This window comes from Scleropages formosus, chromosome 2, assembly GCF_900964775.1.
Source record: "Scleropages formosus chromosome 2, fSclFor1.1, whole genome shotgun sequence".
Taxonomy (NCBI): Eukaryota; Metazoa; Chordata; class Actinopteri; order Osteoglossiformes; family Osteoglossidae; genus Scleropages; species Scleropages formosus.
This window is the reverse complement of record NC_041807.1, coordinates 42,829,114-42,852,924: the sequence shown is the minus strand read 5'-3', so window position 1 is coordinate 42,852,924 and position 23,811 is coordinate 42,829,114. Positions and strand designations below refer to the sequence as shown.

The following is a 23,811-nucleotide window of genomic DNA, read 5'->3' as shown; positions in this document are numbered from 1 at the left end:
CTTTACGCCCTGTGTTACCAGGTGGGCTCCGTGACCCCGTATGGGACAAGCGGTTCTGAAACTGTGTGTGTGTGTGTATTTTCAAATAAACTGGTTGACTGGCCACCCAGCCTGTCCTAAGGTATTGCAGCAAGTTAAAACATTTGAGATTGACTGAGATTTTTGAATTCAAGCGCAAGAACTGAGGAATCAGATCAACTTACCACATGGGACAATGTGAAGAGAAAAAACATACCTGTTTGATGTGCACAAGTACAGCTCTAGCAAATGGTTACAGTCAGTGACACTGAACAATTCTGTTGTGTAAGTATAAAAACTTGCATGAAAAGTGTTTGGTGCACCATTCTGGAAGGGCTTCGCTGCTGCAGTTGTCCTTTACACACCATCCTGGAGCTGACTGGCAGAAGGAAAGGAAGGAACAGAATAAAACAGCATTCTTACATTCCACAGTTTTATTTTAAGAACAAAATCCTGCAGCCATCCATTTTTTTTTTTTTACAAGAAAAAATCCTAAAAAAAACAAAAACTAAGATTTGTCTCATTTTAAAATATTTTTGTTCTTTTTTAAACCATCACACAAAAATAGAAACAAGTTTTTTTTTTACATTAAAAAATGTAACTGTACACATTAGGATATACCTTTTGTATTGCCAACATACAAGCCCAGATCCCTCCTCCGATACTGTACAATTGCTGTGAGCTACTATGGTAAAGATATTTGGGACTCACTACTGTGACATATCGGTCAGCTCAGTGACTACTTGTCCAGTTCGACAAATGGCCGAGGGGAGCCGATCCAATAAGGCCATCTTCGACTGCTTCCATGGGATGTTGTACTCTAGGGGAGTCCCCCTCCATGCAGCCCGTCAGCACCATGACCACCACCAACCACTACCACCACCAACACCACCACCACCACTACAATGTCTGGGTCACAGTTATGGAACTCCACTAGTAAACAGAAGGCCCAAAAGTGAGATCCACAAGTGTGGTGTGCTTCACCTCAAGGGCTTCTGAGAAATAGGCTGCTGTATGCACTGTGAAGACTAAAAATTTAAACCTGACTAACATTTAATAAAAATTATATTTGATTAATGACAATGATTTACTTTTAGTTTTAAAAGCCCCAAATAAATAGTTAATAAAAATACAAAATTGTTTTAAGAGCAAAAAAAAAAAAAAAAACAGAGTTGGTAAATGAGACTGACTGCATGACCGGTGAACTTGGTTCAGGATTTATTTTACTGGGTGATGCATCTAGCTGGACTTCTTTGATTGATACAGAGTCCAACACCCATAGCAACACAAGTGCAGTTGCTATCTTGGGCCTGTAAGGTGGAAAAAGCAGAGAACACAAACTACATCCATTAAAAAAAGTGTCATCACAAATCTGATGGCCCTATAACGATGTGACTTTAGATGAAAGCCATTAACAAACTGATGTGAAGTGCAAGCACCCCAAGATGTAGCCATGAACTGCATAACTGCATGCACCATCTGTCCCCTTTTAACACAGAGGGATTTCACAGGAAAGGGGGGATGACTCCAAAAAAGGGATGTATGGCTATATGGCCTCTAGAACACAAGTGAACATCTTTCTCCTCAGGTGACGTTTATTATCTGTGAATCCCACAGCGAGTTCACTTTGGTCCTCTTTCAGGTGTCCACCATGACCGACACCACTGCCTTTCAGCCAGGTTGCTGAACTTGAGTAATCACCAGGGGACAAAGGTACAATTTCCAAAAAACACCAGAAGTAATTTTCTATTATTAAAAAATCCATTCTGATATTTCAGAAATACATTGGCTCCTCACCTTACAAATACAACTGGGACTTGAAGTCTGTCATTTGTTGCTTTTGTGGCCTCCAAGTCAATTTTTGCTCTAATTTACAATCAAAACCTTAATACCCCTCAGTTTATTCACTAAAAAAATATACTGTGCATGACAACTTTTCAATTCAGTGCTGAACATTTGGTTACTGCCATCTATTGGTTGGAAATATAATTGAATTGAAACGAGAACAGGTCACGTTCACTCTGCTACAGACAAATTTTATATTAGACAAGACAATTAAAAACTGCCGGAGAATGCTTTTATCAATGACAATTTGTAACTTGACCAATCGTAAAATGAGGAGCCGGAGCACATCATAAATAAATCCAGATTTGCAGAACCTGATACCACAAATAAATAAAAAAGGGAAGTGTATGCTATACCATTAGTTAGCAAACCCGTAGAACAGACTAAACCATACCACAGTGAGTCACTAAAAGAAAGAGGGTTATCCAGCCCCTTGTCAAGAACTAAAAATCTCACAATTCAGATAATGTACAGTTTAGAAAAGCAGTCAGTTATATCTGTTACTAAACCACTAATGATGACAGACAGTGCTGTGTGCAAAATGAGGCGCATCAAGGATTACGCAGCTTGACATTCACAGTAACACTACAACGTGCACAGCAAAGACCCTGCTGAACCCACCTGGGCAAAGGTTGTCTGCAAGAGCTGTGTGTCCCACCACAAACCCTGCACAACGGCATCATTGCCCTGCGCTACACCACCTGTAACCCACGACCAGCTAAAGATGTCTTATGTTCAGTTTCTCAAAACCACACTGCTAAGCCATATACTTACACATGATAAGGAAAACATGTCAAGTGGACAGAAAGTGTCACATCTCAGCTCTTTTCTGCATAGAATGAGCCCCAGAGTCACATGTGGCCACAGTCTCTTGCGGGAACGATGTGGCCACCATAGAGTGCTGAGAGATCAAGTCCAGGTAGAAAGAGGAATTTGGACATTTTCTGTTGGGCATCCTGTGATGTAAAGCATTCACGGACCTTGTCGTGGGTCCCGTACCCTGGGTTCCCAAACAGCCAGGGCTCAACCATTCTGAAAGGGACAGTAAATCAACTTTTTTCAAGAATAAAGTTACACAGATATTTAAAAAGGAGCCATATACTTGGTAACTGTTCCTGGCCTAAACAATTTCACAACTATGTAAATGTTGAAATCCACTATATAGTCTATCTGCAGCATGAGCGCCCCCCAGGACCTTAGTGGTACTTGCAGGATGGCAAATCATAGAGAACTTTTCCATTCAACACCACTGTGCTTTTGGCCCAAAACAGCCAACACCATACAGCCAGTGTCGTGTAAAATAACAACGGGCTTAGCTATAGGTCCAGCCGTGTGTAAAAGCCACTGGAGCCCTTCGGAATGGTGGAGAACACAAACAATAACAAGATGAAAATAAATTTAAAGAGCAACAACTTTAGAGTCTCTCAAATCACAGCAGTACAAACCAAGAAAGCCACACGAGCTTGCTTACAACAACGGGAATAGGCAAACTACAGCGCCTGGTCCCTTGATACCAGACCATCATTCATGGGGCTGACTAACCCCAGCACAAAAAAAAATCCACTGCAGGTTCTAACAGGTAATGCTCGCATTGTTTCTGGGGCTGCTCTTCTTCGGTATGAGCAATAAATTAAAATAAAATGACCTATTAAAACACCTGTTCCAACACTGGACATCTGCATGCCTGGAAGTGTCAGTGCAAACACACAGTGAGCTGCCATGGTTACAGGCAGAACTTACACCATGCCAGGATGGTGTCAGATGACTCAGCAATGCCAGCACTCCCCAGGACTTTGTGGAAATGTCCTTCTCCAGGGAAGGTGAATGAGGCAGTGGAGCCTCAGTGAGAAACCAAAAGGCAGCTAAGGATTGCACACCAGGTGTGCATCCCAACAAGGGGAAATGGACCAGAAGTCACCTGGTGTCCTGTTTCAAGCCTTAAAGAGAGGTACTACTGGAGTACACTAAACTGTGCCAATACACTGCATGAAGCACATCATCTTACAAGTAACTTTTATGTGATGCGGTGGTAGATCTTCGTTTGATATTTGTTGGTATTTCTATAAATTTAACTGTCAACATTCATGACTACTGGTATTTTTCAAATGGGCTCTTTGTATTTCAGTATGTCTTGTTAAAGGGAACTGAAACTGCAAACTGTAACTCAGGTGACGTAATCCAGTATGTCATCTGCAGCGGACATTATAAAACTAAAGAAAAATGACCAAGGTCTCTTTAACAAAATACAAAACAAACAAAACAGTGAGGCGCAAGCAGCTTCTTTTGCTTTGTAGTCGAGCTGAACAAGGCCTTTTCAAAATGTCCATTTCCTTTTGAAATCCGCTAAGAAACAAAGGTTTGGGCTGCATGGTGCCATCACAGGATGGCATACATGCATCCTACCCACGGTGGATTATGAACCTACAGGGCAGGACGTAAGAAGGGTGTTTATTCTGCATTAAGCGCTTTACTCTTCCGTGCCTCTCCGTGGCTCTTGGGAGTCAGCTGATGTTCACAACAGTGGTGGAGGTCCGTCATGTACGTGGTATGTGAAGTGTGGACCTCTACCATCCTCCAGGAAGTGAAGAATGGAGCAGCAGGTCTGAGGACGGGACCACATCCTGGGAAGCCGCTCCCAGTGGAGAGCAGCAGCATCACAGTGGCATCAGCCGGGTGGTGTGGAAGAGAAGGGGGTTGAGGTCCTCGGCGTGCACAGCACGGTGCAGGGATGGCTCCGAGGCACTGCGCTCGATCTTCGGCATCAGGTCCTGCACCTGCTCGATGCTTACCAGGATCTAGAGACAAGGACAGAGTCAGAGTATAAGTGGATACGGAGTCAGAGGCAGTTTGGGGACAAGTCACAACAAGAGAAAACACGTGATGGCAACAGCAACAAGTGTAGCCTTTTGAACAGCTGCAGGGCTAGACTTGACCCAAAGAGCAGACAGCAGACTGAAGCAGAGACTCACACAACATCATACCCTTTTCCCCTGGAGTCCTGATGGATCTGATAGGCAGAGCGTCTCACCTGTGGAAAGAGGGGCCGCTCCTCCCATTTGAACTTGAGGCAGTCAATGATGAGCCTTTTCATGGCTTTTGGAGAGTTGCTGTACAACTTGCTGAGGTCAGGAGATAAGTAGCCACGCCCCACCATGAAGATTATCTAATGACCAAAAAGACTTTTTATTTTTTTGGAAACCCCAACAGTTACCTTTCAACTGCAACTTCCGGGGGACGAAATCCCACTTTCTTCAGTGCAGAAGTAGTATTATAGGTAGTAAGGGGGGGGGGGCTCACCTGGTCCCGGTTGTTGATGTTAGAGTAAGGTAGTGTTCCAGACATCAGCTCATACAACACCACACCGTACCCATACACATCGGACTGGAAGGTGTAGGGGTTGCTATCCTGCATGCGGATCACTTCTGGGGCCTTCAAAAGAGGAGCCACAGGGATTTTAGACTGGCCTATCATCCTTCCCACAACCCTGCTAAAACAGTACCCACCATCCACAGGATTGAGCCACTTGGCTGCTCCACCTGCTGCGAGCCACTCCAGCGTGATTTGACCGTTGCCAAACCAAAGTCGCCAATCTTCACTGTCCATCCTTCATGGAGGAAAATATCTGACGGTTTGACTTAAGGACAGCATGCCAGGCTGTGGAGCTCAGTATCCCAAGAACAAAACTAAGAGGTAAATACAACCTGACCATTAACTTAAAACTACTATGCTATTACAGGCTCACCCATACACCGATACATCAATTCTCTTTTGTGTGCTCCTCATTGCCATCTATTGACATGGAGAATAAGCACAGGCCACTTGTGCTCCAACACAGACATTTTAGGAAATAGGAAAGTGAAAAAAACCTATTAAAATTAAACCAGAAAAACATTTTATGATACAAAATTCTCAATTCACCATTTGTACTCTGAGAATCCAATGTACAGTTGAAAGTAAAACTTACCCGTTATTAGCCTAGAGGGTCATATACTTTTTCCAGTTTGGACTGTGAATTTTTAAATGATATATTCAATACTGACATCAGGAAATACAAGTGCTTATGTATTACTAGATTAAGCAGACAGTTTGTCTGTTACTGTGACTTAGATGAAGATCATCCCACATTTTGTGAATAATTCTATGGGGCAGCTGGTAGCTCAGTGGTTACAGCTGCTGCTTTTGTACCCAAGGGTTGCAAATTCAAATCCCATCTCCAACAGAAGTAACCTTGAGCAATGTAGTAACCCTAAACAGCTCCAGTAAAATTAGCCACCTGTATAAAGTAAGCTCAATGTTTCTTCACTCTGCAAGCAAACAGGCAGCAAAATAAATAGACAAGGTGGTTAGAAGAAGGATACTGTTCGATTTCAGATCTCGGTGTATGATGTTTTTGGCATGTAGGTAGCTGGAAAGGAAAAGCAGTTTTATTTATACTTCCTGTTATGGTGGATAAAAGGCACATCAGAGTTGAAATAAAGGAACAGATAAAGTAAGTATAGTACACAAGGAACACCGTGATGGAGTATGTGCATGTATGAGGGACCCAATAACTGCGTGTCCTCACAAGGGACCCCCGAACGCCCTTGCCCTTACTCCATGCCCTGAGCAGTCTGGCGTGCCACATCAATACGGCGCATTGTGTCAAACTTAGTCTCGGTGACGTGCAGGTGACGGTACAGGCTGGAGCCCTCGCACCACTGTGTGATGATGGCAAAGTTGGGCTTGGTCATGAAACCCATGAACAGCAGGATGTTCACATGGCGCGTCTTCCTGTAAGAGCAGGCAGGTATTACTCCCCTTGCAGGCTAGTGTCTGCAGTGCCAAACCATGATGGGAAAAGTCTAGACACCCTGCTCAGTCAGATCATATGACCATCTTTCCACACTGTGGAGCTGCAGCACTCTTCAGGAATAAACAAACAAAACTCACCTGAGGACCTGCATCTCGTTCTTGAAGGCCTGCAGCTGCTCGGGGGTCGGGTCTGTCACCTTCAGGATCTTCACAGCCACATCGCCATGCCACTTGCCCTTGAAAACAGTGCCAAAGGAGCCAGCACCAATGCGCTTCAGCATAGTCACCTCGCTCGGGTGCACCTCCCAGTAGTAGCTGGAGTCACGGTTACCCCCGCGGTGCTGAAACACATGCCCACAGTGGTGTCTGTTAAGGACATTTCCCTGGTGACAGTTCCACCAAATCACGACAGCTCATCCTAGGGAAGGCCCCAACAGCAAAGCTCCCCAGTGCCTGCAAAGATCCTCACCACTTTTTTCTTGTCATCTGAGGACGAAGACTTGCGCTCCTTGTGCTCTGAAGGGGACTTGGGGGGCCGCCTTCCTGGTGAGCCCAGCAAAAGGGGGCTGGTTGAGGGATTTGGTGACGGCTCCAGTCCTGAGCAGAAGCAAACATACACAAGGAGAGTGTGTCATTACGTAGGGGTGTGATTCCGAACAGTTATGGGTACTAACCTACAGTGTTTGAAAAATTTTAAAAGAAAAAAATCAGAAAACTCACCAATTGTGTTGTTTATTTTTAATGCTTCCTACAGGGCAAAAGGAGAAATACAACAAGGTATATGAAACAACTAAACAAAATGTTACTCTCAAAAGAGGGTTCTTGAGAAATGTACACCTTTAGCCAACCTAGTTAACCTACCTCAACTAGATTAAACTCATTAAACCTAAAATTTACACTGAACAACAAATATCTAGGAGCAAATAATTGTTTGCATTTATATTTATCGGACACTTTTCTCCAAAACAACTTACAATCTTAAGCTATTTACAGTTATTCAGCCATTTATACGGCATGGTTATTTTTTTTACGGAAGCAATTTAGGCTATGTGCCTTACTCAAGGGTACTAAAGATGGAGATTCCAAAGGCAGCAGCTGTAACCATTGTAAGTCAATTTGAAGAAAAGCGTCAGCTAAATGTATAAATGTAAATGTGAATGTAAATGTAACCACTACGCTACCACCTGTCGCAGTACCAATTTGTTCCAGTACAAATTCAAAGGAGACTGCCACAACATGCAGTCACTGTCTTACATAGCCCTGCCACTGAAAGGTTGTCTCGCTGCAATGTCACGCTACGTCCACGTGAGGGGGTGAAACTGACCTCGATGGCTCCAGTCCCAGCCGGTCCCACTGTACTGACAATGTGGACGTTGGGAGTTGACGTGGAACGGTGCCGCTGGAGGGACTGGCCGTCAGAGCCCGGGAGGGGGAAGTGGAAGTCCAATGGAGGGGAGAGAAGTCCTGGCCTGCGGTGGCAGGAGGGGAGGGACAGGGATGTGGTGAGCGACTTCAGCAACCACCAACTCACAGTAATGACCAACAATAAAACTCACCCAAAAGGCTCTGGGGTTAAGGCCATGTCACTCTGGGATATGGAGGTATCTGGTATCAGTGTAGGGATCGGAGGGTACTCATCTGTGCCAGGGTTTGGCAAACCCCTACCCAAGGCACAGAGACCACCACAGGTAAGAAGGAAAAGTGAGGAAACTCACACAGAAACACACACACACACACACACACACGCGACACTCACTCTTTGTTCAAGTCCAAACACACAGTGGGGACTTTGCTGCTACAGTGCTGGTGGAATTTGTAGCCGCAGGTCTGGCAGCGGAAGCCATTGAAGAGGAACTTGTGGCAGAAGTCACAGTAGGCCAACTTGAGGAAGGTCTTGCGTACCTGCAGAGCATGAGACGACGTACATAAAGTGAACTTTCCCTGACATACAAACACACACACATCACATCCATGTACTCACAAAGTTGTGCATGGTCAGCGGGACATCATCCAGGACCTCCACCAACAGCTCCTCCCCGACCAGTGGTGTGATGTCTGTGCTCCAGTCTGTCAGCCGCTTGCGACTAAGGGGACAGAGACAAAGCTCTACAATACATGTGTAAGACACCGAGGGGGTAAAAGCTGAGGAAAACCACATTTTCCCCAGGCGCCACACCTTCAAGCCCCAGGAGACCAAATGAAACCTCATTCGTGTGGTCTAATTAAAGGGTGGAGGCTGCAAGGATATGCAGTGTACGGATGACTGATTGCCCCCATCCCCTTTCTTTTTTTTTTTTTTTAAACAAAACCCTCTTGCTGTATTTCCAAAGCACTAGTCCTCATCAAAAAATTTTGTAGGAAGGTGATCTGGATTAGTCTATTAGTCTATCCTGAGTTTTGTGCACCTATTCGTGCAATGAACATCAGTGCATAAAGTGGAAAAAAACAACCCAAGTTTCCTTAAGAATCACGTCTGCAGCTATGTCTTTCTCCTAATGTAATGCACAAATTGTATTTTCTGTGAGATGTACATTACTTTGGAGAAAAGCATCTGCTAAATGAATAAATGTAAATGTTACATGAAACATGCAGATTGTTCACAATAAATGTAAAATCACTCTTGTAAAAGGACCACATTGCTTTTAACATGGACTTCTTAGGCAGAGGGAGTGTGCTGTGTTTTAGCAGCAGGGAGTACAAAGTGAGCAGGTACAATTTCAGTCTCCACTGAGGAGCAGGATGACTCACCCCTCGAGGAGGCGGAACACCGCACAGCACTCCTGGTACAGACCTCGCACCTTTAGGGCCTTATCCAGGCTGTCATGGACTGTCTGCCCAGGGCGGACGTTCACCTGGAGAAATAAGCAGGGCCAAAGTGCTAGTCAACACACATTCATACAGCAGAGAAAAAAAGTCATCATCGCAGTGTGGAGTCAATTCTCATCTACAAAAAAACAGCTCCTCTCTCAAAGGCATCATAAAACTCTCACATCAGTCAAAACTCCACTGAACTTCCACAAGTACCATGTAGACCCATTTAAACATGTGTTTTTACTACAGGTCTAATGTTCTCACTTTATTCCCATGTCCTGTACTATATGGGTTTGGTTAAAAGCACGGACCGCACTGCATCGTACACAAAATAGTCTCAGCATTCTCATAACTTTGTTTTCACAACTTTGGAACTGAAAGCCTTGTTCCTTTTCAAAGAAAAAAATACTTCTGCTGGTGTTGCCTTTTTACCACTTAGGCTTCTCAGTTTTTGCTTTGAGGACAAAATTATTTTTGATAATTCAGAAAACAAATGCAAACAGTAAGTGACTTTTCAGCTCTTTCTTAGTCTTAGTTACTGTTGAGTTGTTTACGACTCATGGCGACTCTACGTGTAACAGCGCGAAATGTTGCTGATTTTGCGCCGCATGCCTGATCATTCCAACATTTTGAGCCAAGTAGAATAAAATCACTGACGACTTCAATTTCTTCTCCATTTATCATGACACTGTTTATTGGTCCATTTGTGAGCATCTTTGTCTTCTTCACATTTAGATGTAGCCCATATTGCTGACTACAATCTTTGATCTTTATCAACAAGTACTTCAAGTCTTTTTCATTTCCATTTATTCACTTAGCAGATGCTTTTCTCCAAAGCAAGCAAAGCATTTCTAGCAAGCAAAGTCATATCATCTTTATATCATAGGTTATTAATGAGTCTTCCACCAATTCTGATGCCACGTTCTTCTTCATACCGTGCAGCCTCTCACATCATCTGTTCGGCATACAAGTTGAATGAGTATGGTGAAAGTATACAACCTTGCCGCACACCTTTTCTAATTCTGAACCACTCAGTATCACCATTAACTGTTCTAACAACTGCCTCTTGGTCCATGTACAGGTTCTGCATGAGCACAATTAAGTGCTCTGCAATTCCTGTTTTTCGTAATGTTATGCATAACTTATGAGCCACACAATAAAATGACTTTGCGAAATCAATGAAACAAGTAAACATCTTTTGATATTCTTTGCATTGAGCCAAGATGCATCTGACATCGGCAATAATATCACTTGTACCACATCCTCTTCTAAATCTTGACTGAACTTCTGGTAATTCTCTCTCTCAATGCAAGGCTGCAACCGTTGGTGAATTATTGTCAACAAGATTTTGCTAGCATGTGAAATTAATATTTCACAGATAACTGATGATCTGTTCCGCAGTCGGCTCCTGGCTTTGTCTTTACTGTTAATAATGAGCTTCTCCATCATCTCTTTCAAAAAAACTTTTGTCAATTTGATTCCTATAGAATCCATCCCGTGAGGTCCATGTGTATAGTTTTCGATTGTGTTGTTGGAAATAAGTATTATTAATAAATAAACCACTGATCTTGAAGAATGTCATGCAATCGCCAGTATCATTTCTGTCACCAAGGCCATATTTTCCAGCTACTGATCTTTCTTCTTTATTTTCAACTTTCACATTCCAGTTGCCAATAATTAGTAAAGCATCTGGAATGCATGTTCCATCAATTTCAGATTGCAACATCTCATAGAAATCTTCAATTTCATCATCTTCAGCATTTGTAGTTGGTACACAGATTTGAATAGTTGTTGTATTAACTGGTCTTCCTTGTAGGTGAATGGATACTAATCTATCACTGACAGTGTTGTACTATAGGACCGATCTGGAGATATTCTTGACAATGGAAGCTGCTCCATACCTCCTCAATTTTCAATTCCCTGCACAGTATACCATATGATTGTCGGATTCAAAATGGCCAATTCCTGTGCACATCAGTTGACTAATGCTTAAGATGTCAATCTTCAGACGTTCCATTTCATTCTTGATAACTTCCAATTTTCCATGATTCATACTATGTACATTCCATATCCCGATTATTAATGGATATTTACAGGTGCTACTTCTCATTTTGAGCCATGCCGCATCAGCAAATGAATGTCCCAGAGGATTCACTCCATCCGCGTCATAAAGGTTGACTCTAGTTTGAGAAGGTACCTCTTCCTCAGTAGCATGCTGAGTGCTTTCTGACCTGAGGGACTTATCTTCCAGCACTACATTACAAAACAATCTGTTATGATTCATAGGGTTTTCTCATCTGTGTTTTTTTCAGGGGTAGATCGCCATGCTTTTCTCCTTAGTGGGTTCTTTGTGTGAAAGCTCTGCTGAAACCTGTCCACCAGAGGTGACCCTTCTGGTAGTGGAACTACCGGTGGCATAGCTTCCAGCATCATAGCAACATGGAAGCCACCACAATACGACAAACTGACCTTATTGGTCTAAATATCTGATTTTGTCCGTATGCAAATTTGGGCTGGTACAACATTTCAGATGAGTATATTGTATATACATAGTATCTATATGCTATATTGTATGCTTAAGAGCAAAAGGACTTCATTGCTGGTTCATGCACTTAGTTTCACACTTGTCCAGACAGTGGCCTCATGATGAACTGAAAGATTGTTAACCCATTGACCAGGATGGATTTCTGAATTCTAACATTACTGGCCACATTTACCATGTTTTTTTTTTTCCACCTCCAAGTACCATAAGAAACTGTTTTTTTTTTTTTTAAATAAAAAAAATTTCTTATTATGTTACCAAGTGGAGTCAAAATGATTGGCATGGGAACACACCACAGTGCGCTGCTTGTTGGGGAGGTAGACGCGGATGGTACCGCCCCCTCGGGGAGTGTCCTCCGGACTGGTCTCCAGAGAAGAGGAGCAGGACGAAGAAGAGGACATGATGGGAGGCAAGATGAGAGGCGGGGGCCGTGCTGACACACTGGAGTTGCTGGACAGCTTCATTCACAGTGGGGGCAGGGACATGGACCCTCAACTGAAAACTGGGAAAAGAACAGGTGAGGGATCAGTAAGATCTTAATGGAACAGTGAAGAGTGTGGGTCCCGGCTCTCGGTGGGCCAGGGGACGAGGGTTCCAGATCATCCTTAACCTACTACAAAATGACAAGCACACAGGCTCCTCAGCTTAAGAACAAGAGAGCAGAACTTTGCATCATTTGTTTTGTTCATAAGCACAAAGACACTTTTACCATTAATTCACAATCCATAACTACTTTCCCTACTTGCCTCCATCTCTCTCCCCAAAGGGAGGTGCTGTTGGAGAGAAATTCAACAACTGAGGGTTCATATGCATGCAAACGAAAGGTCACTGCACCTCAGTAACCAAACCCATCAGCTAAACCCACTATAGTTAGTGTCAGGTGCACATCACAGTGACTAAAATCAGTGAAATCGTTAGTGTTTAACACAAACATTTTGTATTTAATATTTTCACTGTTAATCCATAGTGGTGAAACAAGTGGACATGGTGCGAAAACCTTTATTAAGCAGCTCTAGGCAGGAAAGCTGTTGCACAATCTGGCCCACTAAGACAGTTTTAAAGCAAATAAGTATTTGCGAATACTGTACGCATTTTTTTGGGGGTGGGGGTCTGCTTTTACTATCTCCATTGCCACAGCAGACCATTACAGTAAATTTTATTTTGACATTTCAATGTTTGTTCATGCCTAAGGCCGGCACTGCTGCCTTCATCACGGATAGAAACGTACCCTTTAAACACACATTAATTTACATGTGGCTTTAGAACACCATGACTTGAACCGCTCAACAGCTCCTAAGCAATTGTTTCATCGCAATGTCATCACCCAAGCACCTGAAGGTGGCTTACTGAAAAAGAACATGAGCACGAGATGCTCATCTCAGCAAACTAGGTTGTCACTGGCACCAAGCAGGACCTCAACATCATGGAAGCTGGACCACCGTGCTGCCGAAGCAGGATCTCCAAAGTAAAGGCATCCAGCGAACGTGTGGGTAGAATTCATCATGATTTAGTTCAATTTCTGGGTGTCACAGTGAAGCTTCAGTGGATGTTCAGCTGTAGGGCCTCAACCAGAATGGGCCTTGATGGATATTTTCTGACAGAACAGTGGTTTTTAGACAGAAACATATGGTATTTTGATAACTATAAATATATATTCCTATTTAAATGAAAACACAGTTGTGTGAAAAATATACTTTCTGACAAGAACGATGCAATGGTTTTCCGACAGGAATATGAAGTTTTCTGACAGAAAGATACACTTTGTGCACAACACAGAAGGTTCTCCGACAGAAATATATGCTTTATTTTTTTATTAAGGCAAATATGTACCTTTTTTTGTACCAGACTGAGTGAGGACTTCGAGGCTGACGGAGCGCGAGCTGGACGAGGCGAGCAGGCCGCCGCGCTCAGTGTTTCTAGGTACAGAACGAGCAGGCTAACCTTTGACTCGTGTAAATTAATACACTTCCCCCCACAAATTATATACTGTACGTTAACAACACAAATAGAGAAAAGCAATTTACCCGTCGCTCGAGCTAGTAACGGTTACTAGGCACAGGTCCGACGCGACGGCCAGCAGCGGGCTGCAGGTGTCAGATGGACAAATCAAGTTTAACGAAAAAAAGTGCTTTTGTTTTTCGTGCCGGAAAGGGGACAAACACAGCAGAGAGAGAGCGAGAGAGAGAGACCAGGGGGGGAAAACGGGAGACACTGACTGAAGACACCTCGGACAAGCTCGGTGGACCGGAGTGTTTGCGGCGCGGACGCCGCTCAGTCAGTGCCCCGAGAGTGCCGGCGGCAGTCGGCGACCTGCCGGAGTCCCTCGGGAAAAGCCAGGGAGCATCTTTTCCGGGCCGGGGGAGCCTGCACCCGCGTACACCTGCCTGCCTGCGCCCCCTCCACTACTCTGGCGTGTCCGTAGCGATACAGATTAGCTGCCGAGGTCTAGCGCTCTCTCTCTTTTACGCTTCAACTTCAAGTTTAAAAGTAGTAAGTGGACCTGCCACGTGGCGCACAACCGGGTCTTTATAAACCGAGAGAATGACACAAAGGGATGTCGACGCCCCGAGGAACGGACACGGCGACTGTTCCCCTTCGAGTGTCACGCAAGTGTTTGCGTTTTGTTTCTGGAAATAAACACCTACCTGAGGCAGCCATCTTGAATACTCTCGGCCCGAAGAACGAGGCAAGAATGTGCGCGTCGTCAGGGCGGTGCCACGGCGCGCTGCGTCCCCATTGGTCCGTTTGCCTCAAGGGCCGCGCTGATTGGACACCACCCAGCCATGAATTCGACAATTAGCCGGACGTGCGCGCAAGGGGCGGTGAGGCGTTGGGAGTGACGTCACAGAGTAAAAACTTTACAGATTCTATGGAAAGATCACCGATGACTGGAAGGATGTTGGCTGGATTGTAGACAGTGCACAGAATACGAGATGGCAGAAGAGGAGAGGAGGTGCTTATTCCAACTGATTTCGAAAAATGTGACTATATTTCATAAGATGCCTTAAATTCTCTAGTTGGCATAGGAAATGTAAACACGTGAAATAATGAGGACCAAAATCATGATGGTGATGCAGAGCAAAGTAAAGCGCTCCGTTCCTGCAGTCAAATGGCTTCACTGCGTGACAGGTCAGCATCCTCTGAACCTCTTTGTCAACAGTTTTGATTTTTTGTTGCATGTACGTATGTTCATATTGCATGTGGCTGCAGCAGCTTCCCTTGGGAACGACTAAACTTTTCCACTTGGGAGAAGGTCGGAGTGAGAAGGCACACTCAAATCTGTGTGCTCCACAACTAAAGGTAAATGTCCATTACCGTGAGCCTGCGTGTCAGAGTCGTTCCTCCTCGGACTCCCCACCCTACCCCACAGCGGACACCGACCTGCTTCACCCCTCCTCTGTACAGATGTTAAGTGTTCATCAGTTCCTGTACTACATCCCTTCCCTGTGGTGCTCAGTAAGAGCTCGCGTTTATGAATGGTGACAGCTGGTAGCATAGTGGTTAGAGAAAAGCATCAGCTAAATGAGTAATGTAAGTTACTGCAGTAAATACAAACTGCTACCCACAGAAGAATGGGAGCAAAGTCCATCACAAGGTAGACACACACCGTCATACACGCTAAGCTCAATTTACAGTGTCACCAGTTCACCCAAATTCCATCTTTCTAGACTCTGGGAGAAAAACCACACAGACCCAGGCAGAACATACTGCATTCTGATATTTACTGAAGCACTTAAGCTAAAGAGACCTTTGTGACGTAAGCATTCATTGTTGGATTTGAAATCTGAAAATCAACACATTTAAATATTTATCACAAACACAATAATCACAAAAATTCATTTCTCTATAAATTTATTTTATTACACATTGACCAATGTGTACATCAAATAGAATAGTCTTCATTCTGACAGTACATCAGAAACAGGAAATATTCTTACCAAGTCAAGGAAACAAATAAAAAAAATGGAAAAAAAAAAAAAACACACTAGTGTGCCGTTTATCAGCAATTAGAAGTGGAACAAAACCGAAGATGAGCGGGTGAGTAGTGCAATGTCAAACCTCTAAATGTTAGGAGTGTCTGCGCACTGCAGTGAACTACCTGTGCAGCGACCCAAGGGAGAAATCCAACATTGCAAGCCAACCCACTCTGCCTGAACATGACAGCCATCTCTGTCTCTCCAGAACAAGCAACGTTCACAGCGAGAGCTCCCCTCTGGCAGCCTATAGGTGGCGCACATGTGTCAGGCTACTACTCCACACTGAGGAACCGGCGCTTCTTGGCTGTGCGCGTGTAGCTGTGGAGGCGCCACTCCACATCGGCTGTGTTCTCGTTCTCCAGTGTGCCCAGCTTGATCATGTACACTGAGGGAGGAACACACACACGATCAGGCTCTGATGTACACCAGCCCAAACATCTCGATTCAATGCATTTCTATAGAGTGCTCTTCTCACACAGTGACACACAGCACTGAACAAAGGGATAAGACAAATAAGATAGATGACTATATACTAGAGTAATGCATTATTAATCCCAATGCATTTACTAAAGCTGTAAGTATCCCTACTGGCCACAGAGGAATGGAACAAAGAACTCCCAAGTGCAAGTCAAAGGAGAAAAAAAAAAAAACCTGGGGGTCCAAGTGCCAATGGCTTCCCACCTCTCCTAGATTAAAAAATACTGAAATCGGTTTACAACTAATGAAGTCTAACTTAATATAACTTTTGTGTGTTTAAGGCAGTCGTGAACCTCACACTTCATCTCGAACCTCGGCCCCACTTCTGCCAGCTCGACATTCTTGTGGTCCTTCTTCTTATATGTGTGATGTCTGTGAAGCAAAGCGACGGTTAATGTTCAACACACACAAGCTCTCCACAAGCACAACCACAAACAAGATGAGGTGTCACCTGAAGGAGATGTAGTCCTCCTGGTTGGCAAAGGTGATCACACGGTGGCTGTCCTCCTTGGGGACCGGAAACAGATACTTGAGGATGTTGGACACCTAGAGAGGAGAACATTAGCGAAGCAATCCACATGGCCAGATAGGAAGCACCTGCCAATCTTACCAACCACAGAGTTCACCCTCCTGAGCAGAACATCCCACAAACATGTGCATGGGCCACTAACCCTGGTACCAAGACGCGAAGTGAAGTTGTGGAAGATGAGGTGTGGGAAAGCCTCCGACATGGTGCCAATGTGTGGGATGTCATGCCTCATCACCACGTTGTAGAGCGTGAAGTAGGCTGTTGGTCCGAAGGGCAGGTGACACACTACCAGGCCGTCTGTGGAAAGCACCGGAAACACCAGCAGTTCATTTCTTTATCCTGCCCATGAGTCACCCGACCCCACAGGAGATCTAGGGAAGCCTTTTCACCATAATACCTGCCATGGGCAGGGCTTCACCACATACCTGGCTGGCCTCTCGTCTCGTGCAGGATGACAAGGTCGGTAATCCCTCCAGCCCGACAGGCCTGTACCAGTGCCGGCACCTCGTGTTTTCCCCTGTTCATCCGCTGGGACCCCGGGAAGATTAGCTTCATCTCCTAGCAGTGACACAGAAAAAGTCCACAGCACATGAGCACAAGAACAGCAGCCTGCCCCTGCCATCCCTACCTCCCTGCCTGCAGGACATCAGTAGTACAGTGTGATATAAGTGTGTGTATAGCACCCTTTAGCCAATGCCAATTCATCTGCATTTTACATGAGGCACCATTCCGGAAAGATCACATGTAAACTAAAGAACATTACAGTGCAGCTCCTGCACGAAGACCCAGGATATCAGTGTGGACAAACACACAGAGAACCATAAATCCGCTTGTAACTGTTGGACCCCTTCCTGTCTTGTTCTGCTTTCCCAGAAGATTCCTGTACTGTAGTGGAAAACCTTCTCACTCATCTCCACCCACTTCCTTCCAGCAGACCTTAGCAAACATCTTCAGTCTGGAGCTAGGGTCCCTGGACGTCGTGATCATGATTTTGGGGTCCTCCACTCCCGCCCATTTGTACTCGTCATCCATGTGACTGCTCACACCTGATGAGAAATTCAGATTCGCCTGGGTTTACAGTCCCTCGCAGCAGGAGACCTATAGCGGAGAACATCCACGGGCGTGCAGTACTCACCTTCGGCACCCTCATCATCATACTCAAGCAGCTTCTGGAGCTGCAGAGCCTCCTTGCGAACCTCCGTAGGGATCAGATGGTTCTCTGAAAAAGACTCGGGAGCGTTACTTCCTCAGAGTACAGACTGCTGCATCACATACCCAAAAATTAGAGAGGGAAAGGGAGGATGAGTGAGAGAGATGGAGTGCTTGGACAGGGTGTTTTATACACCACAGCTGGGACACATCATCTCACATTCACTTCTGTGTTAAACATGAGGCAACTTAGGGCCTTTATTTGTACATTACACTGAAAATGTACAATGCAAGGATCAGGAAATGCAGCTGATAAGTGAAAGTTCTTCAGGTGGACAGACACATGCATGCACTGCTCACCATCAAGAGCATTTTTCAGCTTCTGCTTCTTCTCCTCAATGGTATGTAGCCGGTCCTCCTGAGCCTTCCGGTAGAGGTACTCCCTCCTCAGTCGGGCTTCTCGTCGCAGCTTCACACGCACACACACGAGCCACTATGAACCATCACTTCCCACTCAGACACGTGTGTTTCTACGACACACTGCCACCGCACAAACAAATCAACACTGTAACCATAAAACTGACACACACAAGGTTCCAAAATAAGAAGTCCATAAATTCTCAGTTAGGTCACCAGGATGGTCAAATGAGCTCCCTCTCTCCCTCAGAACTGCTGGATCCCTCACAGCACTATATACACCAATCAGCCATCACATTAAAACCACTGACAGGTAAAGTGAATAACGTTGATTATCTCGTTACAGTGGAATCTGTCAAGGGCTGGGATATATTAAGTAGCAAGTGAATAATCAGTTCTTGAATCTGATCTGTTGGAAGCAGGAAAAATGGGAAAGTGTAAGGATCTGAGCGGCTTTGGCCAAGGCCAAATTGTGATGGCTAGGTGACTGGGTCAGAGCATCTCCAAAACAGCAAGTCTTGTGGGGTATTCCCAGTATGCAGTGGTTAGTACCTACCAAAAGTGATCCTATGGTAAAAATTAAGTGTAATTTTGGGTATGTGACCTGAAACTGGCCCAGGCAAGAGCAAAAATAGCTTAGGTATGTGCCCTTTGGTGAGGGTAATCTCAATCAGTGTCAATCAACAAAATTCCTTGAAGGCAACAAAATCCTTTTAAGGCAATTATGTCTGGAAACATAACAGTGGAGTAACAAGAATAGTAGGTGAGAAAATAGAACCCCAAAGTAAGGGATCCATGCCACCAATAAGAATTAGGCAGACCATAGTAGGTGCTACCGTGACTGAAGGGCCATTAACCAAAACTGATGAAAAAAATAATAGGGGCACAGGTCCAAGGGGATCTGAATTATGTAAAAAAGGGGAGTGTCAATCTGAAATTGTGTAAAAGGAATTGTTTGAGAGTTGCCTGGCAGTTGCTCTGCAGACCAACTCGGCTTTGTTACTTTGTAACAAAGTTTACTTAAATTTACGAACTACCCGAAGAGTGACGTGTCGTCTCTGGAAACCACGACAGTCCAAAGAAGGACAACCGGTGAACCGGCAACAGAGTCACGGGCACCCAAGGCTCATTGATACGCGTGGGGAACGAAGGCTAGCCCGTCTGGTCCGATCCCACAGAAGAGCTACTGTAGCACCGATGGCCGAAAACCTTAACGCTGGCCGTGATGGAAAGGTGTCGGAACACACAGCGCATCACAGCTTGCTGCGTATGGGACTCTGTAGCCGCAAACCGGTCAGAGTGCCCGTGCCGACCCCCGTCCACCACCGAAACGAAAGCGCCTACAATGGGCACGTGAGCGTCAGAACTGGACCATGGAGCAATGGAAGAAGGTGGCCTGCTTTGATGAATTACCTTTTCTTTTAGATCATGTGTTGTCAGCTGAGTGGGTGTGGGTCGTTTACTTAGGGAAGAGCTGGCAACAGGATGCAGTGTGACGCTCTGGGCAATGTTCTGCTGGGAAACCTTGGGTCCTGGCATCATGTGAATGTTGCTTTGACACAGATTGTTGCAGACCAGGTACACGCCTTCATCATGGCAAACGTTCCTCCAGGATCCTGCCTGGTGCTACACAAAAAAAGCAACACAAGCTGGTCCGGAGCGGCCGCTGCGTCCTATTGCTGGCTGCGCCCCATCTTTCACCATAGGCAAGTGGTTCAATGTTGTGGCTGATTGGTGTAATCTATCTTGTGTCTTTCACAGGTCTCTATTTTAGCGCTTTTGTGAGAAGCGTCTCAAACGTGAATCAACCATGTAAAAGTCAGAGCTGAACGACGTGCAAGAAGATCATGCGAAAGAATATCCGTGATTCTCGGCCAAAACCCGACGCCGGGCTGAAACGTAGCCCAAAGAGAAAGAACACACATTTTGTTCTGTTGCGGCGCACCGTGGTCGAAGTAATGCACAGAATACTAAACTGTACCCATCATGTATCCGCTGTTTTTATTGCTTTTTTTTTTTTTTTACAATGCCAAATCATGGAATGGACAATCATTTCAACTCCTGAGCAGCGGCAGGATCATCAGGTCAAACAAAGTAAACCACGAAAAATATCCGAACTGCTGTGTAAAATGTTCGCTGTTCAGCTTCTTCATCTGTCCTCAGTTGCTGTGTTTACAGTGAAATGAAATGAAATGAAAAAAATAAAAGCAGTTTTTCACATTTTATCGCGTTCACTTACCATTCTGTTGGAGCTGTTTTTGCACGCCTCGTGCAACGGACAACGTCAGAACAACAGCATTTCCTATTGGTCTCGCCGCCAGCCAATAGGGGCGCGGCATCGTTATAGCCAATAGGACTCCCTGTAAGAAAATGGCTGCTTATAGTGGCGTAGCAGAGACTGTTTCCGTGGTATTCGGTGTCCCTTTTGTAGCTCCGCGGAGCGGGTAGCGTTTTACAATGTCACAATATGAGTTTTACTGGCGAGTGCGCGCCCTGCTTCTCGGTTTACCGAAATCAAACGTGAAACTCCAGAATCAGAGTTCTCACGCAATACGATTTAATTCAATGAGTGGAAAAGTACAGACCTAAGGCCTAGACTGTACAATATTATAGCCGTGTTGCCGTGACGTGAGCCGGATCGGGATTCGGGCCCGAGTTCTGACCAAAGTGAACAGTATTACAAACGTAAGGATCAGTGACATTTAGCCGACGCTTAGTTTTCTCCAAACAAACTGCGACTTACAATGTAACGTTAAGGTCACAGTTATTACAAGCTTACAGTTATTTACCCATTACAGCTGGGTAATTGCTGGAAAAATTAGGGTAAGTACCTTGCTCAAGAGTACTACAGCTGGAGGTGGGGACTTAACCTGTGACCTTTGGATCTAGAGAAAGTAGCTCTAAGTACTACTACCAGCTGTCCCTAGAGCATACAGAAAACACAGAACTAGTTTTACATTTATTTAGCAGATGCTTTTCTCCGAAGAGACTTCCGGTGAACTCTGTAGTGTCGTCAGCCCACACACTTTATCCACCAGGGTGATTTACACTGCTAGATACACTGCTTACAGTGGGTCACTTCTCCATGCATCAGTGGAACACACACGCTCTGGGGAAACCTGAACAGCATGTCTTTGGACTGTGGGAGGAAACCCGTGCAGACACGGGGAGAACATGCAAACTCCAACCAGATTGAAATATTACAACAACCAACAATGCCAGCTAGAATAAACAAAGAAAAGAACATTTAAAAATAAATGAATTCGTCCCTTGTCCGCCCGGCCTCGGTCCCACAGCTCGGCTCCTTGTCACGCACGTATCCGGATCGCTTGGTGGCGCGGTTCTCGCCGACCGCAATGAGCTCCCCCACCGCAGCTGCTCCGTGCTGTCCCAGCTCCGCCGTTGGTGGTGAGCAGAACACCCCTCTCGTGTGTCCCCCCCCCCCCCGTGAGAGCGGCTGCTTCCTTTTGCGGCATTAAAATAAATCGAGCCGCCGTATCGGAAGCTCGCCGCGATTCCGGCAGCGTGGGTGCTTTCTAATGGGCGATCATTTTCAAACGTGGGTGAATTTGTGGCCGATCGAGGGTTCGCCCTGCCCGTCCGTCACCGAGGTGCGCTGTTCTGCACCCCCCGCAGCACGTCATCTGACCCCTTTCACCCTGGGCGCAGGGAGACCCCACTCGACCTGCTCCCTGTTCATCGGCACCTCGCAGCTCTTCTCCGCCACAGCGCTCTCTGCAACAGCTCCCCCGCCTCACTCTCCACCGTCGCAGGCTCTTCTTCCACCAGACACCATTCCATCGTCCCGCTGGCTTCTCTCCTGGTGCCGATTTCCCTTCTCCATCTTCGGTGTTCCATAACCCCTGAATGCAGCCTCATTGTTCTACCCCATCCCACTTCTAACACCAATGTGGCGGTCAACATTCTGCATTCAGATGGGGTGAAAAAGGATGCACAGGCAGCGTTCATTGTGAACATTTTATTAAAACACAGAGAAATAATACTCTTGGGCCAAGGACTCTGTTTCTTCAAGGATCTGCACCTCAAGTCAGCCTTCGTAGCCTGTTTGGTGGCCCTAGGCTTTTCACATGCTCCCAAACACAGTCACCCCATTATATTCCCCACAATTCCCCCCAGTGGTTGAACACTTTACTCCAGTTTTCCCACAATTCAACTATTTACAATAGACCTGTTTTCCCACCTGCTCATTACAATATACAGAAAAAGTAAATAAAGATTTATTCGTCACAAATGGGGTTAGATGCCATTAGAATCACAGTTCTCACAGCACTGGGGTTTTTAGAAAGTACAATAGTGCTCTAATAATGTTTAACTTCTTGTAGAAACATGACTCATTCATCTAAACCGTCAAAGATGAACAAGACTTTGAAATTTGAGAGCTGAGTGGGTCCAAACCCTTTCAGTTATGGGAGAAAGTAGTGAAGCAGCTGTATCAGACTGAATTCTTTATCCTTCATCAAATTCAGGTCCCGGAAAGGAAGAGGAAATATGAAACAAATGTCTTGGTTTGCTTTTCCTTCTGTCCAATTCAGAATAAATTTCTGCACAGAGACTGTTTTTCCGATGCCTGCAATCCCCTGCGTCAGCACAGTTCTTATATGTGTTGCTTTTCCAGGTAAAGGTGTAAAAATGTCACTGCATTTGATTGTAGTTTCTTGCACAGCTGGTTTCTTAAGTGTTCTCTCAATGTGTCTCACTTCATGTTCATCCCTGATCCCACCAGTACCACCTTCAGTTATGTAGAGCTCTGTGTAAATATCATTCAGAAGGGTTGGGTTTCCTTGCTTAGTTAATCCTTCAAATAAACACTCAAACTTCTTCTTCAAATGGGATTTCAGTTTCTGCTGACAGGTCGTCGGGAGTTCATCTGACAAAGTAGATTACAGTGCTTACAATAATTTTGATAAAATTAGCACATTTTGGACCCACTGTCTCTACAAGGCATTGATTCAGCACTCTTAAAAGACGTACAGATGAGACCACTGTCTCCTTCTGGACACTGGGAAGACAAGAAAAGACAGGTACTCTCATCCCCCAACTTCATACTAAATTCACATAAAATACAAACCATCTAAAAATTTCAGAATTAAACTGCCTACTTCAGGTATAACAAATAAAACTTCACAAACTAAAAAATTAATGAATTTAAATTTTAATTTATTCCAAGGTGTGACACCGTGTAAATTAAATGCTCTATCTTTTTAAACACAACTTAGAGATTTAGAGAGAGATTT

The 23,811-nt window shown here is 44.9% G+C and overlaps 2 protein-coding genes across 3 annotated transcripts; both read right to left on the bottom strand.

Moving 5' to 3' along the window:
• Window positions 1-575: 575 nt before the first annotated feature.
• araf (A-Raf proto-oncogene, serine/threonine kinase) lies at window positions 576-14,701 on the bottom strand. Of its 2 annotated transcripts, XM_018746914.2 has the most exons (16): window positions 14,653-14,701; window positions 12,301-12,509; window positions 9,403-9,506; window positions 8,636-8,738; window positions 8,411-8,556; window positions 8,211-8,315; window positions 7,979-8,123; window positions 7,375-7,402; window positions 7,124-7,251; window positions 6,793-6,995; window positions 6,457-6,633; window positions 6,222-6,268; window positions 5,367-5,485; window positions 5,161-5,292; window positions 4,892-5,026; window positions 576-4,658 (listed from the first exon to the last, which is right to left on the bottom strand). In XM_018746914.2, exons 2-16 carry the CDS (start codon window positions 12,469-12,471, stop codon window positions 4,518-4,520), a joined length of 1,884 nt encoding a protein of 627 aa, XP_018602430.1. In that variant the 5' UTR covers window positions 12,472-12,509; window positions 14,653-14,701; the 3' UTR covers window positions 576-4,517. The 2 variants fall into 2 exon arrangements, with proteins under 2 accessions (XP_018602430.1, XP_018602431.1); XM_018746915.2 differs by lacking the exon at window positions 8,211-8,315.
• A 1,279-nt stretch (window positions 14,702-15,980) lies between these two features.
• imp4 (IMP U3 small nucleolar ribonucleoprotein 4) lies at window positions 15,981-20,889 on the bottom strand. Its single transcript, XM_018746893.2, has 9 exons — window positions 20,796-20,889; window positions 18,500-18,608; window positions 18,126-18,209; window positions 17,927-18,036; window positions 17,416-17,548; window positions 17,133-17,287; window positions 16,913-17,007; window positions 16,760-16,833; window positions 15,981-16,369 (listed from the first exon to the last, which is right to left on the bottom strand). Exons 1-9 carry the CDS (start codon window positions 20,796-20,798, stop codon window positions 16,257-16,259), a joined length of 876 nt encoding a protein of 291 aa, XP_018602409.1. The 5' UTR covers window positions 20,799-20,889; the 3' UTR covers window positions 15,981-16,256.
• Window positions 20,890-23,811: the final 2,922 nt, after the last annotated feature.